At 42.5% G+C, this 15,114-nt stretch overlaps 1 protein-coding gene across 1 annotated transcript; it reads right to left on the bottom strand.

Moving 5' to 3' along the window:
• Positions 1-12,724: 12,724 nt before the first annotated feature.
• LOC136764085 (nanos homolog 1-like) lies at positions 12,725-13,756 on the bottom strand. The gene is made up of 2 exons (XM_066717912.1): positions 13,739-13,756; positions 12,725-13,186 (listed from the first exon to the last, which is right to left on the bottom strand). The coding sequence occupies exons 1-2, from the start codon at positions 13,754-13,756 to the stop codon at positions 12,725-12,727; spliced, it is 480 nt and encodes a 159-aa protein (XP_066574009.1).
• Positions 13,757-15,114: the final 1,358 nt, after the last annotated feature.

The following is a 15,114-nucleotide window of genomic DNA, read 5'->3' as shown; positions in this document are numbered from 1 at the left end:
CAGAACTGGACCACAGAGCAATGGAAGAAGGTGACCTGGTCTGATGAATCACGTTTTATTTTACATCAAGTGGATGGCCGGGTGCGTGTGCGTTGCTTACCTGGAGAACACATGGCACAAGGATGCACTATGGGAAGAAGGTAAACCGGCGGAGGCAGTGTGATGCTTTGGGCAATGTTCTGCTGGGAAACCTTGGGTCCTGCCATTCATGTGGATGTTACTTTGACACGTACCACCTACCTAAGCATTGTTGCAGACCATGTACACCCTTTCATGGAAACAGTATTCCCTGATGGCATTGGCCTCTTTGAGCAGGATAATGTGCACTGCCACAAAGCAAAAAACGTTCAGGAATGGTTTGAGGAACACAATAAAGAGTTCAAGGTGTTGACTTGGTCTCCAAATTCCCCAGATCTCAATCCAATCGAGCATCTGTGGGATGTGCTGGACAAACAAGTTCTATCCATGAAGGCCCCACCTCGCAACTTACAGGACTTAAAGGATCTGTTGCTAACGTCTTGGTGCCAGATAACACAGCACACCATCAGAGGTATAGTGGAGTCCATGCCTCGACGGGTCAGGGCTGTTTTGGCGGCAAAAGGGGACCTAAACAATATTAGGCAGGTGGTCATAATGTTATGGCTGATCAGTGTATATGTTTGCATATTTTGGACTGACCTCAAAAAAAAAATCCTAACAAAACGTTATGGTCCATATGAAAAAGGGCATCGACTTATGTGGAGAAATTACCGAAAATGTGGGGGAGACATCTGAGGTCAGGCTGTTGAGGTTAAAGTGCTGGTCTGCTCTCCTCCTCCCATCCGCACCCATGTTGCTGTGCAGCCGTCTCTGCAGCTGCCTTACTGCCCATTGACAAGCATGTCTCCACTGTACTCCACTTCCTGAGGTAAGCACTCCTTTAACCATCTCCTGGGTTACAGAGCCTGTTTACTCAGACACGAACAGAGCGGTATTTTTAACAAACATTATTTACCACAAAACAGGTATTCTGGACACAATTTTCTATCGGGTGACAGCGAGGGTCTAATCAGGCATTAACCTCAACAAGTTTTGGTGGACGAGGCACTGGACCCGCCCTCCCTCCCCAGTGTGGAGTAGCCACAGAGTTTGCTGCAAAGGTGGTTTTGGGGGAGGATGCAGAGATGAGAAGTGATGAATGCTGGGAAAGTAGGGTTTGACTCCTGTACATTAGGGTCCAGACCCCTCTCCCATCATTTAATTTACAGCTCCAAGTGTATCGGGTGCAGATATGGGTGTCCGTCACTCTGTTGGCCTCGTCACCACACTGTAGACAACCGAGGAGTCGTCTGGTTCATTGCTGGTGGCTACAGTCCTTCACAGGGAACAAATATATATAATTAATATACACTTAATTGAAAACAACCTGACAATGAAAGGGCTTTGATATTAGTTTCATTCAGTAATACATGCAGAGAGACATGCAGAGAGACATTTCATTCACAACTGTCCCGTAGAGCTGAGCCTCAGTTGACAGTCACAGATGTCGTCAATGTCTTCCTCTTGGACAAGCTGTGATTCTACCAGTGCAGATCTAGATTTAGAGCAGACAGACAGACTCAGATGGCAACAGAGAGAACTAGAGACTTGCCTGGCTGTTGTCATTGACTGGAAGACAACGGTGGCATAGTTGAGGTAGTCGTCCCCCTGTGCTGGAGCACTGGGGTCCTGTCCTCTCTCTGGGGACTCTGATGGTCTCACAGTGCTGTATATGTCCTCTGTAGCTTCCTGTGTAGAGTGAAACAGGGACACTGAGCCTCTGCACTGCCACTCTGTATCTCTAAAGAATGGGGACCTGTGCTCATGTGCTGCAGCTGTAGTTTTCCTCTAGTTTCCTCGATGGCCACCACCTTTTGTAGACAACTCACATTATGGATCTCTTACCTTGTTTTCATTAAGTATGTAATTATATCACGGGGCAGTGAAAGCTTGCTGGTATGTAATATGAGGAGTAAATATTTGTTTTGGTTGGTAATGCCTGTACCTGCGCTGGAGTCCCTGTGTCTCTGTTGCTCTCCTCCTCAGATGGACCAGCCTTCCTCCTTGGACAACAAAACACAAAGAGCAGAGCAGGTAAGTCTCTGTCAGCTCTTCCTTTTACACACCATAAAACCCAGCTTGAATGTGTCCTGACTATAACAGTTCAAATGACGTTATGAGGGAGAAACGTTTGCGATCTCTTCGGTACAGTTATGTATCATTTCTCCCTCACCTATACAGAGTGAAATATGTATTTAAAATGGCTGCCGCATGAGTTGAGGGAGATCAGATTTTTAAAGTTAAAGAAATGTAACTGTATGGTGGGTGTGTTGTTTCAGGTATTTGTAAATTAATGTCCATGAAAAATAAGCCATATTGAATGTTTATATAGTCGAATAGTTTAATGAAGGTGAAAATTATTTGATGAAATATGTATTTAGACTACCTGCTTGATATTTGATATTTCATTTAAGTATTAGACTGCAAATAAAAGTTGAAATATTTTGTGATGGAATAATACTTTCTGAACCAGGAGGTGGCTTCTCAGGTCTGTTTTTAATGAGAGGAGGGGCGCGTGTGTGACTTGTCACTCCTGTATTCTGTTTAACAGAGACACGCTCACCTCTCACACAAGGGACTATAATGCATGTTAATAAAAGACTGTCTGCCATGTTTTGGGGTTCTGGGTATGTAAGGTTATTTATGTATAGTGAATGTGTTAATATGATCAATATTATATTTATTGTTGGACCTGAGGAATTTGTCTATTTCTAGAGCCCTTGTTTTAATGAATGGTTTAGTCAGGGGGTTTAGTTCTTTTGAGGCTAGGCTATAAAACCTCAGTAGGAGACATCTGGGAGAGAGAGTGGTTGGGGAAATTCCTCCTGCATGATTTACAGGTTTATACCGTGTTGGAAGGTTTGTTATTTGTTTTGGTTTCTTTTGTTCAAATAAACTTTTCATACTTTGTTCTAAAAAAACTGTTGTGTGTCTTCCTGCCTGCCTCACTAGAGCAATGAATATCACCACCACAGATGTCAAGAAACAACAAGACCAGCATCCCTGCATCTTACAGTTCACTTCCTGGTGGTACTTTCTGAGACCCAAACAGAGCCACACAGTTGTATTGTTTCTTGACAGTTCAGAATAAACAAACTGACACACATGCAGAGCTGAACCCACTGACCTTCTGACACAGATGAGAATCACTGCAGTGACAACACAGACAGACAGCGCACTCCCCAGGACAGCTGGAAGCACTGCATTCCCTTTGACTGCAATGCAGAGTAATTGTTCAAATAGTATCCATTTACATTTTAAGCAGAGAGACTGAATTCTCTGTCTGACTTTCAATACTTTAAAGTATTTAACACAGTAAATCAGCCATTAGAGCAGTGCGTGTACTCCCTCAGGTTGTTAATTAAGCAATGAGTCTGCATTTTTACCCTGACAGATAGTTGACAAAGTTTCTACTGAAATCCATCCTCATGTCACTTTGTATAATACGCACTGTACCTGTTATAGTGAGAGTTCTAGTTGTAGAGTTGTGAGCTGCATGTTTATTCTGTGCCTCACAGTAGTACTGCCCACTGTCTCCAGAGCTGATCTCTGCAATGGTGAAACTCTGCCCCGATCCTTTCTCCCAGACAGCAGCTCCATTGGTCTTAAACCAGGCGTATCTCTCCACTGGTGGGTTTGCATTGCTGCTGCAGGTCAGGATGACAGAACTGCCTTCCACTATTTCACCAGAGGGGCTGACTGACACTGAGGTGTCCTTTGGGGCATCTGGAAGAGAGAACAGTCTGTGATCATTCAGGGTTTAGCCCCAGAGTGCTCTAGAGCTCAGAGAGAAGGACATCCTGGGTTTGATTCCCAGCTGGATCACTGGACACAATGTGTAGTGGGAAAATTTACTTGTATTACTTTCTTTATATTTTTTATCATATTATTAATATTTCATGTTGATTCAGTTTTGTAAATAAAACAATCATTCATTTGTATTTTCCCCTTTCTGGGAGCTACTTTAACTATTAGTTTGTTAAAGCATTTTGTTCTATAGTTTCATACCAAACTCAGGATGTTACAGAAATCTACCAAACTCATGTTACACTGTCTCTGCCTTAAGGTTCATTGTTTCTTGAATTGGAGACAACAGCGGTCTGACACTTTAACCAGCCATTGTGTTATGGATACTTAATCAACGACTGTACTATTATTGTGGTAAACTGAACTTGTACAACTGGATTTTAATGAGCTGTAATATCTTTTCCTATTGATGAATGTAACAACACTCCTTGAATCTCTGATAGGATATGGATTCAAGTGCGGGCACAGGTGAACAAAGCCAGGGGAACAAGACAACAGTCGAAGTCGAGGTCACAGCCTGGAGGTCAATCGTTCGGGCAGACAGACTAGAAAAGGCAATCCAAAAAGGCAGGTAACAAGAAGCAGGTTATGGTCAAAAACACACAGGCAGGATACAGCAAAAGGCTTGGTAGTGCAGCAGTGAGGCAAGACAATACCTCACAAGGAGGAAGTGGAACAGGGTGCTTATAAACATTGTGGTGGGTGAATAAGGGCAATCAGGAAACTCTGCCCTGATCCTTTCTCCCAGACAGCAGCTCCATTGGTCTTAAACCAGGTGTAGTTCTGCACTTGTGGGTTTGCATTGCTGCTGCAGGTCAGGATGACAGAACTGCCTTCCACTATTTCACCAGAGGGGCTGACTGACACTGAGGTGTCCTTTGGGGCATCTGGAAGAAAATGCAATCATCTGTTGTTCAGTTTTTTAACACTTATCAAGCAGTGGTTAAACATTAAACATGTAAAACATATGCTTTTAACCATTTACTGATGGAAGAATGTGCCCAACTACTGAATACACAGTGTTGTCTTTGACCAAAACCAATTAGCTTATTATCTGTGAAACTGATCTCTTCCTGGTCATATTGAGATTTTGGGGGCATCAGTCAGTCAAAAGTCAACCCTCATCCACTTTCTTGTAACAGCTACCAAATAATCAGTTGTTATCAAAGTCCTTAAAATCTCAATGAAATAATTAAAATGTAAAATAGTAGAAAAACAGTAGAAGTGCCTAGTAAACCTGGATGAGAATTGTCACTGTAATTCTGCAAAATATTCCAAATAATTAAAATTAAACTGAAATAGTACATAGGCTATAATTGAAGTTACTCACAGATGACAACCAGAGTGAACCCTTGAGATCGACTCTCTCTATACTCTTTTACAGCACAGGCATAATCTCCAGAGTCCCCATAGGAAACAGGATTAAAGCGCAGTGTGTTGGCTGTTGTGTGTGTGAGAGAGAAGGGCTGGCCATTCTTAAACCAGATGCGCTTTGTCTGTGTTGGAGAGCATCTCCTTGTGTAACAGGTCAGGGTCACACTGTCTCCTTCTCTCACTGCTCCAGTCACTCCTGATGGGCTCATATCTTCACCTGTAGTTCTGATGTAAATTAAAGGGTTCAGACAGACCAATCAATATGAGATTAAAAACCTTTGCTTATTTCTGAGGATCCCCAAGGCTGCCAACTGTTGCGGTTCCTGAAATAACCCAATCTGTAATATGATGAGACCTTGTGACCTCTAAGTGGGTGTGCAACTAAGCTTTACATTACGATATCTTTATAATAATAGTACTAGTAATAATAATAATTGTATTGCAGCTTCAGTAATTTCCTAACCTTTGTACATCTTTTATAAGCTTCCGTGCCGCGGTCATGCTCTCAGTACAGAGAGAGCAAGCAGCTCATCAATGAAGCTCCCCTGGCTCTGTGTGCAGAGCAGGACTCTGTTCGTACTGCTGAGGATGAACACTGTGCTACAGGGCTGTACAACCACAGTGGGTGAGTCTGCGCTGGAGGCCACAGTCACATCCTGTGGCCTGACTTATCTGCAGGAAGAGCATGTTTACATTGAGAAATTATTTTAAATGGTGATACAGAAAGCACATTTTGCAAAAACAATCATTAAAATCTTAAGGGCAGTCAAATATATTTCATATTATTTCAATGTGTTTATATGAATGCCATGACATTGTCTTGTAGTGTACAAGTAATGATTCGAATGCAAAGTTACACAGCCTTCAATAATCTAGTATTGCCTCTTTAACAGCAGTCCAGTAGCATGAAGCAAATTGCAGATCCCTGGAATGGTTCTGGCAGACAGATTTCTACAGCACACTGTAACTTAACAGATTGTGCCGTGACAGATAAGAAAGCCATCAGGGGATCAAAACCTCTCATTCCTTATGGAACAAACTTGTGATTTGTGATTTGTGATTTGTTTTTTGACAAACAAGATTTGTTTTATTTTATTTTAATGCACAAGCTGATTTCAGTATTGGTGAATTTTAATCTGATATTGTGACATGCATTCTTTACATCTTAAATGTAGACCTTCACCATACATTTATTTTTATTAACACTTCATTAACACAGTCAACATAAGTGTGGTTATATGGATCAAGCAACTTCGTAATATTAAACTTTAAATCTGCAGCATTTTTCTAATCATGACAAACTCAGTGACTGGTTTCAATTCACCAGGCTTGGCACATACTGAAATCAACAAAGTGCAAATCAAATCCACTTGGATAAGATATCACCTCCATCGAGTGGTATCTGTGGGTTTATAAATGTTATAAAGGGTTGGTGTGTCAATCCCCTTGTTAATGGCCGGGACACCACACTGATTTTGAGTTAATGACAGAGACGTCTCACTGCCCTTGTCCTAAGACTGATTCCTACACATGGTTCTTCTTCAAGCTGCACTCATCTTAAAGCAGGATGGAGCTAAAACTGGCTGTGGCTTCTTGCTATATCTACACTTCAGACACTAGACTCTTGATTAATTAAAACATCATAAATCTTACCAGAGACAGAGAGAGTCACTCCAAAGTGTCCAGTCCATTTACCTCCATGATAATCGGTTTCAAATCTGAATTTATATGTCCCACTGTCAGCTGCTCTTAAATCCTTTATCTTCAAAGTGCAGTTGTTCAGTTTATTCCCCAGGTACTCAGCTCTGTGTTGGTATTCAGGGCTGACTGAACCCAATCTACTGTGATACACATATGAAGTACCAAGAAAGGCCTCATTATTGTGACACCACATCACTGTCTCCACTCTATATTGATAATCAGGATAATCATATGAACAGCGCAGGACCACAGAGGAGCCTCTCACAGCACAGATATATCCGTGTTGATACGACACGGCCCAGTTCCCACCAAGGACACCTGCAGAAACACCAGCTCAGCTGTCAGTGTTGACCAGTGAAAAGTCCAGCAGTGCTCAGAGTAATGACAGCCTCACAGGACACAAACAACAGATACACGGTGAAGTGTCAGGAAAAACTCTCAATTACTATCTATATATATATATATATGCTTGTTTATTTGAGATTATATGATAGTTGTTCTCTGATTATTCTCTAATTGCAGGTCTCTCTGTGTACAGAACAAAATCCTTTAATGTCTGAGTCAGTGATTGGATGTTTCAATACAACTATTGTGTTTCTTCACATAAATCAATTGTCTTGAACATTTTAATATGCATTATGCACTATCCCCCAGAGAAAGAGAGAGAGAGAGAGAGAGAGAGAGAGAGAGAGAGAGAGAGGTTTGTGTAAGTTTTTGTGTGTTAGATAATCATTTGTTTAGCTACTGAGCAATACAGCAAATCCAACCCTTCCTCACCATCTACTCAACTCAGCTGCTCGCCCAGTCACTGGTCCTCTCCCGACTGGACTACTGCAACTACTACCCAATGCTCCAGCTCATCCAGAACTCACACGCTACTCCACAATTCTACGACTAAGACTAACTCTGCCTCCTCACTACTCCCCTTCCTCCAGAGCCCACTCCTTCTCATCCCTGGCGGAAAGGTGGAAAGACCTTCCCACTGAAGTTAAAACAGCAGAGTCCTTGACCTCCTTCCAGCGCTTACTCAAGACGCATCTTTTCAGATTCTACTTGTAATTTAGTCATTCCAAACCCACTTACTCTTCTACAGTCACCTCTTATGCACTATGCTTATTTAGCCTATATTCATCCAACCATATAGCCAATTCTACATAAATATTTTGTCTGCAATACCACCACTCTTCTCTACAGGAAGGCATGCTAAAGAGAATAGGAATTAGCTTTAATTGTGGAATTGTGATCCCCATTAGAAACCCATTAAATCGACACCAGAAAAACAGAAAAGACCATAAAAAATGAAAAACACAAATGCAGTTGTTCTCCAATGACCACGCCAACAGTATATTTCACTTTGGGTTAAAGTTGTGTCTGCCTCAATCTGCAGTGAGTCTTGATGCAGGAGTGCTCGGATCAGGTGTAGCACAGCAATTGCACTGGCTATACCGACATGGAGACTGCAAACAGGCAAGGCAGGGCAAGGCAACCATTTCAACAGCAGCTCTACACTTTAAAACAAGATCATACAGTTACAATCACAGCAGAAAGTCTAACCTTCACAGGGAAGCAGCTGCCAGAATGCAAAACCAAGTTCCTTTTATCATTCCAAATCATTCGAAAAAGCTAGTAATTAACAAAGCAGCTTCACACAAAATTAAATCACGTGAATATGCAACATGAAAATTGTGCTAAAAGTAAGAAAGTGACTTGAATAAACAATTAATGTAAAAAAATCAAAACATGCACAAAATCAGCTGCATCCCTCTCCCACTCTCTTGCACACACTCCAAACCACTCACACTAATCCTGAAATAATAAAATCCTAATAAACTGGGTTCCAAATATGGCAATTTAAATTACATTTGTGATGTCTTGTTTCTCTAAAAAGTGTTTCCCGAATTACTGCATTGCCTGCGTTTCATTAACCCACCATTTTCAGAGCCTTATTCAAATACATATTTCTATGAAAAATGTTGAGTACTTATTATACATCCTCTAGGCCGATTTTCATAAAGCAGGATTGTTAGTACATGTTTTTGTCTTCATAGCTACCATACAATACAGTGCATCCGGAAATTATTTACAGCGCTTCACTTTTTCCACATTTTGTTATGATACTGCCTTATTCCAAAATTGATTAAATTCATTATTTTCCTCAAAATTCTACAAACAATACCCCATAATGACAATATGAAAGAAGTTTGTTTGAAATCTTTGCAAATTTATTAAAAATAAAAAACAAAAAAAGCACATGTACATAAGTATTCACAGCCTTTGCCATGACACTCAAAATTGAGCTCAGGTGCATCCTGTTTCCACTGATCATCCTTGAGATGTTTCTACAACTTGATTGGAGTCCACCTGTGGTAAATTCAGTTGATTGGACATGATTTGGAAAGGCACACACCTGTCTATATAAGGTCCCACAGTTAACAGTACAGGTCAGAGCACAAACCAAGCCATGAAGTCCAAGGAATTGTCTGTAGACCTCCGAGACAGGATTGTATCGAGGCACAGATCTGGGGAAGGGTACAGAAAAATTTCTGCAGCATTGAAGGTCCCAATGAGCACAGTGGCCTCCATCATCCATAAATGGAAGAAGTTTGGAACCACCAGGATTCTTCCTAGAGTTGGCTGCCCGGCCAAACTGAGTGATCGGTGGAGAAGGGCCTTAGTCAGGGAGGTGATCAAGAACCCGATGGTCACTCTGACAGAGCTCCAGTGTGTCTCTGTGGAGGGAGGAGAACCTTCCAGAAGAACAACCATCTCTGCAGCACTCCACCAATCAGGCCTGTATGGTAGAGTGGCCGGACAGAAGCCACTTCTCCATAAAAGGCACATGACAGCCTGCCTGGAGTTTGTCAAAAGGCACCTGAAGGACTCTCAGACCATGAGAAACAAAATTCTCTGGTCTGATGAAACAAATATTGAACTCATGTCTGGAGGAAACCAGGCACCGCTCATCACCTGGCCAATACCATCCCTACAGTGAAGCAAGGTGGTGGCAGCATCATGCTGTGGGGATGTTTTTCAGTGGCAGGAACTGGGAGACTAGTCAGGATCGAGGGAAAGATGAATGCAGCAATGTACAGAGACATCCTTGATGAACACCTGCTCCAGAGCGCTCTGGACCTCGGACTGGGGCGAAGGTTCATCTTCCAACAGGACAATGACCCTAAGCACACAGCCAAGATAACAAAGGAGTGCCTACAGGACAACTCTGTGAATGTCCTTGAGTGGCCCAGCCAGAGCCCAGACTTGAACCCAATTGAACATCTCTGGAGAGATCTGAAAATGGCTGAAAACAACGCTCCCCAGCCAACCTGATGGAGCTTGAGAGGTCCTGCAAAGAAGAATGGGAGAATCTGCCCAAAAATAGGTGTGCCAAGCTTGTAGCATCATACTCAAAAAGACTTGAGGCTGTAATTGGTGCCAAAGGTGCTTCAACAAAGTATTGAGCAAAGGCTGTGAATACTTATGTACATGTGCTTTTTTTGTTTTTTATTTTTAATACATTTGCAAAGATTTCAAACTTCTTTCACGTTGTCATTATGGGGTATTGTTTGTAGAATTTTGAGGAAAATAATTAATTTAATCCATTTTGGAATATGGCTGTAACATAACAAAATGTGGAAAAAGTGAAGCGCTGTGAATACTTTCCGGATGCACTGTATATTACTTATTTACAGCACCTGCTCCAAGAACCCTATGAACAAAAAAGGATCTTTGCTATTATAAGGTTCCATATAGAACCTGTTTTCGACAAATGGTTTTGAAAAAATATATATTTATGGTTTGACTAAATATTTTGCTAAATCCAAAAACTGGACTAAACATTTAAGTTAAATATTCAAAATTATCACTTAAATCTCTGATTTAAATTATATAGCTTTTAAATACATGGTTTACGATTGTCATGGTTACTTGGACAGGGCAGGGTGGACCCAAGCGCAGACTCGATCCTAGCAGTGAATCCAAGCAAACAGTACAAAGTCACAAATCCAGAAGGCAGAGTGAGAAAACAGGCCAGAGGTCAATCTAGGGAGTAAACAGTCAAAACCAGGAAATCCAGCAGTCAAAGAAACGGACTACAGTGGTCAAGGCACAGAAGGCCTTAGATACCAATAATACTCCGAGTTGTCTATCTAGGATAAGTCAAACCTTCGCAATGAGACATAGAAACAGAGTGTGGGCAGTAGTGTGGAGGAGGACGAGGAGGAGCAGCAGCAGCAGCAGCAGCAGTAGTAGAGTCTGGAACACAGGATCATTGGTTCAATCCCAACTGCTGTTGTACCCTTGAGCAAGGTACTTTACCTAGATTGCTCCAGTAAATGCACAGCTGTATAAAATTGATAGATGTAAAAAATAATGTGATATCTTATAACAATTGTAAGTCATCCTGGATAAGGGTGTCTGCTAAGAAATCAAATAATAATGATACAGGGGCAGAGGGAAGCAGGTAACAGAGGTCGGTACGAGTGAAGGACGTTGGGTGGACAGGTGCACATGGCTGTATAGGAATGTGAGGTTAATATGAGGGTGATGTCGACCTCTGGCGGCGAGCTGGGACAAATATCGGCCATCTATAAAATAGAAATGTAATAATTGTATTAATTTAGTTAAAATATATATTTATTTATACATTGAATTTAAACACACCGTCAAGCAGTGCCCTATTGCAAATTCGAATAATTCCCCTGGGTCCTATATAATACAAAATAATATTTGCTATTTAATATTATTATTGTAATCATCAGGATATGTGGTAGTATATATGTATTTTAAACGGCACAACTTGACTCCCTTAACTACTTACTCTTACTAGAGATTTTTAACTCCAAACGACACTTTTTGCCGTATTATTTTTAATGTACTCAGCAGACGCCCTTAAGCAGGGTTACAGTCGAAACTATATAATCAAGTTTCACGTTTCACGATTAATCATACAGTAACGGCAGCTAAAATATAGCAGGTTATAATTTATAACAGCACGTTCCAGTAATGGCGTGTATGGAGTTATGAACGCATTTATTAAAACAGTCATTATACCCCAATACCGGGACTGTAGGGTGGCCCTGAAGTGCAACTGCTGAAAAAAAAAGCAGCTGCTGCAGCATTTTCAGAAGCAATTACGGAAAGGGAGGTACATTGTGAAATATATTTGACTTTTGCAAATTGGACAGCAAGCAAGTCGCGTTGGCCGAGTCAACAGAATCTGAGAGAGGGGCGCCAACTGCGCAGACACGAAGTATTCATATCCAGCGGCCCCCGCCTCAATTTTTAAAAGTGACGTGTCGAGGGCTGTACAGTAAGGAAGACCATGTTATTTTTAAAAGATGTCACCTTTATAGCAGCCAAACCCGAGCGCTCACCCCGGCTGAACAGGACGTGCGGGCGCATTCTCTGGCGCACATTTCCGCAGCTCTGCGCAGATCAGCGCAATTCCCCCGATCCTATTTGAACATTAAAATCTGCGCTACGGGAAATGGTTTAACACTTCAACTCATAGAAAGCAAGGTCTCTAGATTTTTACACCTTAATCAAGAATTGCTGGTTTAAGTACCACTAGTCTGCGACATCCTATGAACAAAGCACTCGAGAAATTGCCAACACGAACATGTTTTATTCAAAATAATTAATTTTAAACAGTAAAAGATAACAAACAAACGAAAAAAAAACATCAAAAACTACATTGGGCTCAAAGGAAAACACAGTTTCGTATTCAAGTCATAAACCGTCTGCGCTGACGCATCTGTGGCCCCCTTCACTCTCCCCTCCCCACGATGTGCGGCGGCGCGGCTCGTCTCCGCGGCGGCGCTCTGTCCGGCAGGGCGCGCTGCTGGGGCCGGCGCGGACAGTAGCGGCGGGTGTGCGCCCTGGGCCCCGTCGCCCCGCACAGGGGGCACACGTACCGCATCAGGATGGGACACAGCACCTTCCCGTCGTCCGCCTTCAGCTGGTGCGAGGTGTACACCTGGGCCGTCTCGTCGTTTTGCTTGCAGAAACCGCAGCCGCCGATGCCGTGTCCCGCCTCGGCGGCGCTGCTGGTCGGACACGCAGACCCGCTGTCAACCTCCAAGCCGCCGTCGCCGTCGCTCTCCGCCCGGCCATCCTGCGCCGCGCCGCTCTGGACGGCGCTCTTCTCCCGCAGCTCTGACACCAGGGCGCCCAGCCGCAGATAGTCGCGCCACATGTCGAAGCAGCCGGTCATACTGATGCGCGAAGACTGCAGGTGTCGTGTCTTTCTCCAAAGTTACGGGCACCTTATATATAGTCTAGTCGCTGAAGTGCAAAGTTTAATTTGTATCAAAGCTGTAACTTTATGGGGACGCGTGTCTGTCTGTCTGAACACCTGCAGGGCTTTTTAATTAAACATTGGAAACATTTTATTTCATTTTACCACGATCCCCAGCACCCCACTCCCACATCTTAATAACAAAAACAACCAAACAGAAATGACCAGAAAACGCCCCCTGCTAATCCCCACACTATGTAACACTATGTGTTATTTTAACACACTCACCTTGTAAGTAACCCTTATGGAGGCAGCCAATCAATTCAAGTCAGACTCGGGGAGATGGTCACAGAGACTCCCGAGCCGAACTGGGTGATGTCTGCGTTACTGGATCACACCTGCAAACCTGCTGAGCATCTCCCAGGGGAAACGGGTATCCTTACCAATCACACTGGAAAACGGCATTGACATTTCTAAATTGACACTTTTCCCAAATGTTTACATTTTTATGTCTATTATTTGTCTTAACCCAGTACAGGCTACCTGAATCTCTACATTCATGCTTACAGAGAAACTGACCGTTCATACAAGAGCATTTCGTATGTATAGGTTAATACAATCCCTTGCTATTGCTTTCTGATTGTCTGTCCTGGATTTTGCCCGCTCTGTTATTTTTAAGGAAAAATATACATATATGTGTTTGAAAACGTATTAAATTCGGTGAATTCTGGCGCTATGTACTGAGTGATCAACAATGTACAGCCTAACACGTAACATAGGATGCATTATTTGTGATCTACATTTGGAATATATTGAATTGCAAAGAATCGAATGTCAGTCAATGTGTTCGTGTAGTCATACATTAATCTTTATTTTCCACAAGTGAAGAGCGTCCGGCAAATTGAGACTCGGTAAAGAAAGCTGTAGAAAGCATTAGAAAAGGCCGGATACACAGTAACCTAAATCCGAAATACAAAACATTATCAAATACAGGTAAGCAAACAGATGGACCTGTCTGCCCGGCTGTAGGCTCTAGATGTCTCTGTGTACATGTTACGTGTTCCAGTACTGTTCAATATACAATAGTTGTATGGATAATGTACAACCGATTTATCAATATCGCGTCTGGATAATTGTCATTTTCATTATGCTAAATATATATTATATACATACATATATATCAATACATAGAGACAGACATACATACTACATTGATATTTGTAAATGACCAGGTGGAGAAGGTGAAAAGGTCACTGGATCTGGCCATTTCTGCCTGCTGCAACAATTTCCAAACTTTGTCTGGACCAAATAAAACATTGTATTTATTTGGCAGCTCTAAGCAGGGCCTGCCACCTTTGATGGCCAGCCAGCTCCATGCAGCTGGTCGTGTCCCACTGCTCTTCTGCTGTGTTGCAGTGGCACGGAGATTGAGAAGAGCTGCAGCCTGCAGCACTGATAGCGATTGCATGGCTGTAAAACAGTGTGCGTGCTCTCACAGCAGTGCTGCACACCAGAGCCCAGCGCCCCCACCATCGCAGCACAGCGAGCCCACTATCATGGCACACTGGGCACGGTCTTCCGTCCTGCCTGGCACAGCGAGTTGTGGTGAAATACAGAGTTGGCACACGAGTTTTCCCGATGTACAGAACGCAAAAGTTACTACTCGATCACGATAAACGCACTTCATATTTCAATTAAATGCGATTGACTAAATGAAATGACCCATGTGTCACTATTATTATGATTAATGAATCCGTCCGCACTAACAACTAATTCATATTGGCCGAGGCGGCCCGAAACTGCCTGCTGCTCATGCATATTCATGAGCTCGCTGCCTTTAAGCTATGGCTTTGCAATTGTGCTCGTGCTATTACTAGCGAATTGTTCAAATGCACTGAGGTGTAGATTCTTATCAACAA

The sequence above is a fragment of the Amia ocellicauda genome, chromosome 12 (assembly GCF_036373705.1).
Source record: "Amia ocellicauda isolate fAmiCal2 chromosome 12, fAmiCal2.hap1, whole genome shotgun sequence".
NCBI lineage: Eukaryota > Metazoa > Chordata > Actinopteri > Amiiformes > Amiidae > Amia > Amia ocellicauda.
The sequence above is the reverse complement of the archived record's forward strand: the minus strand, read 5'-3'. Positions and strand labels throughout refer to the sequence as shown.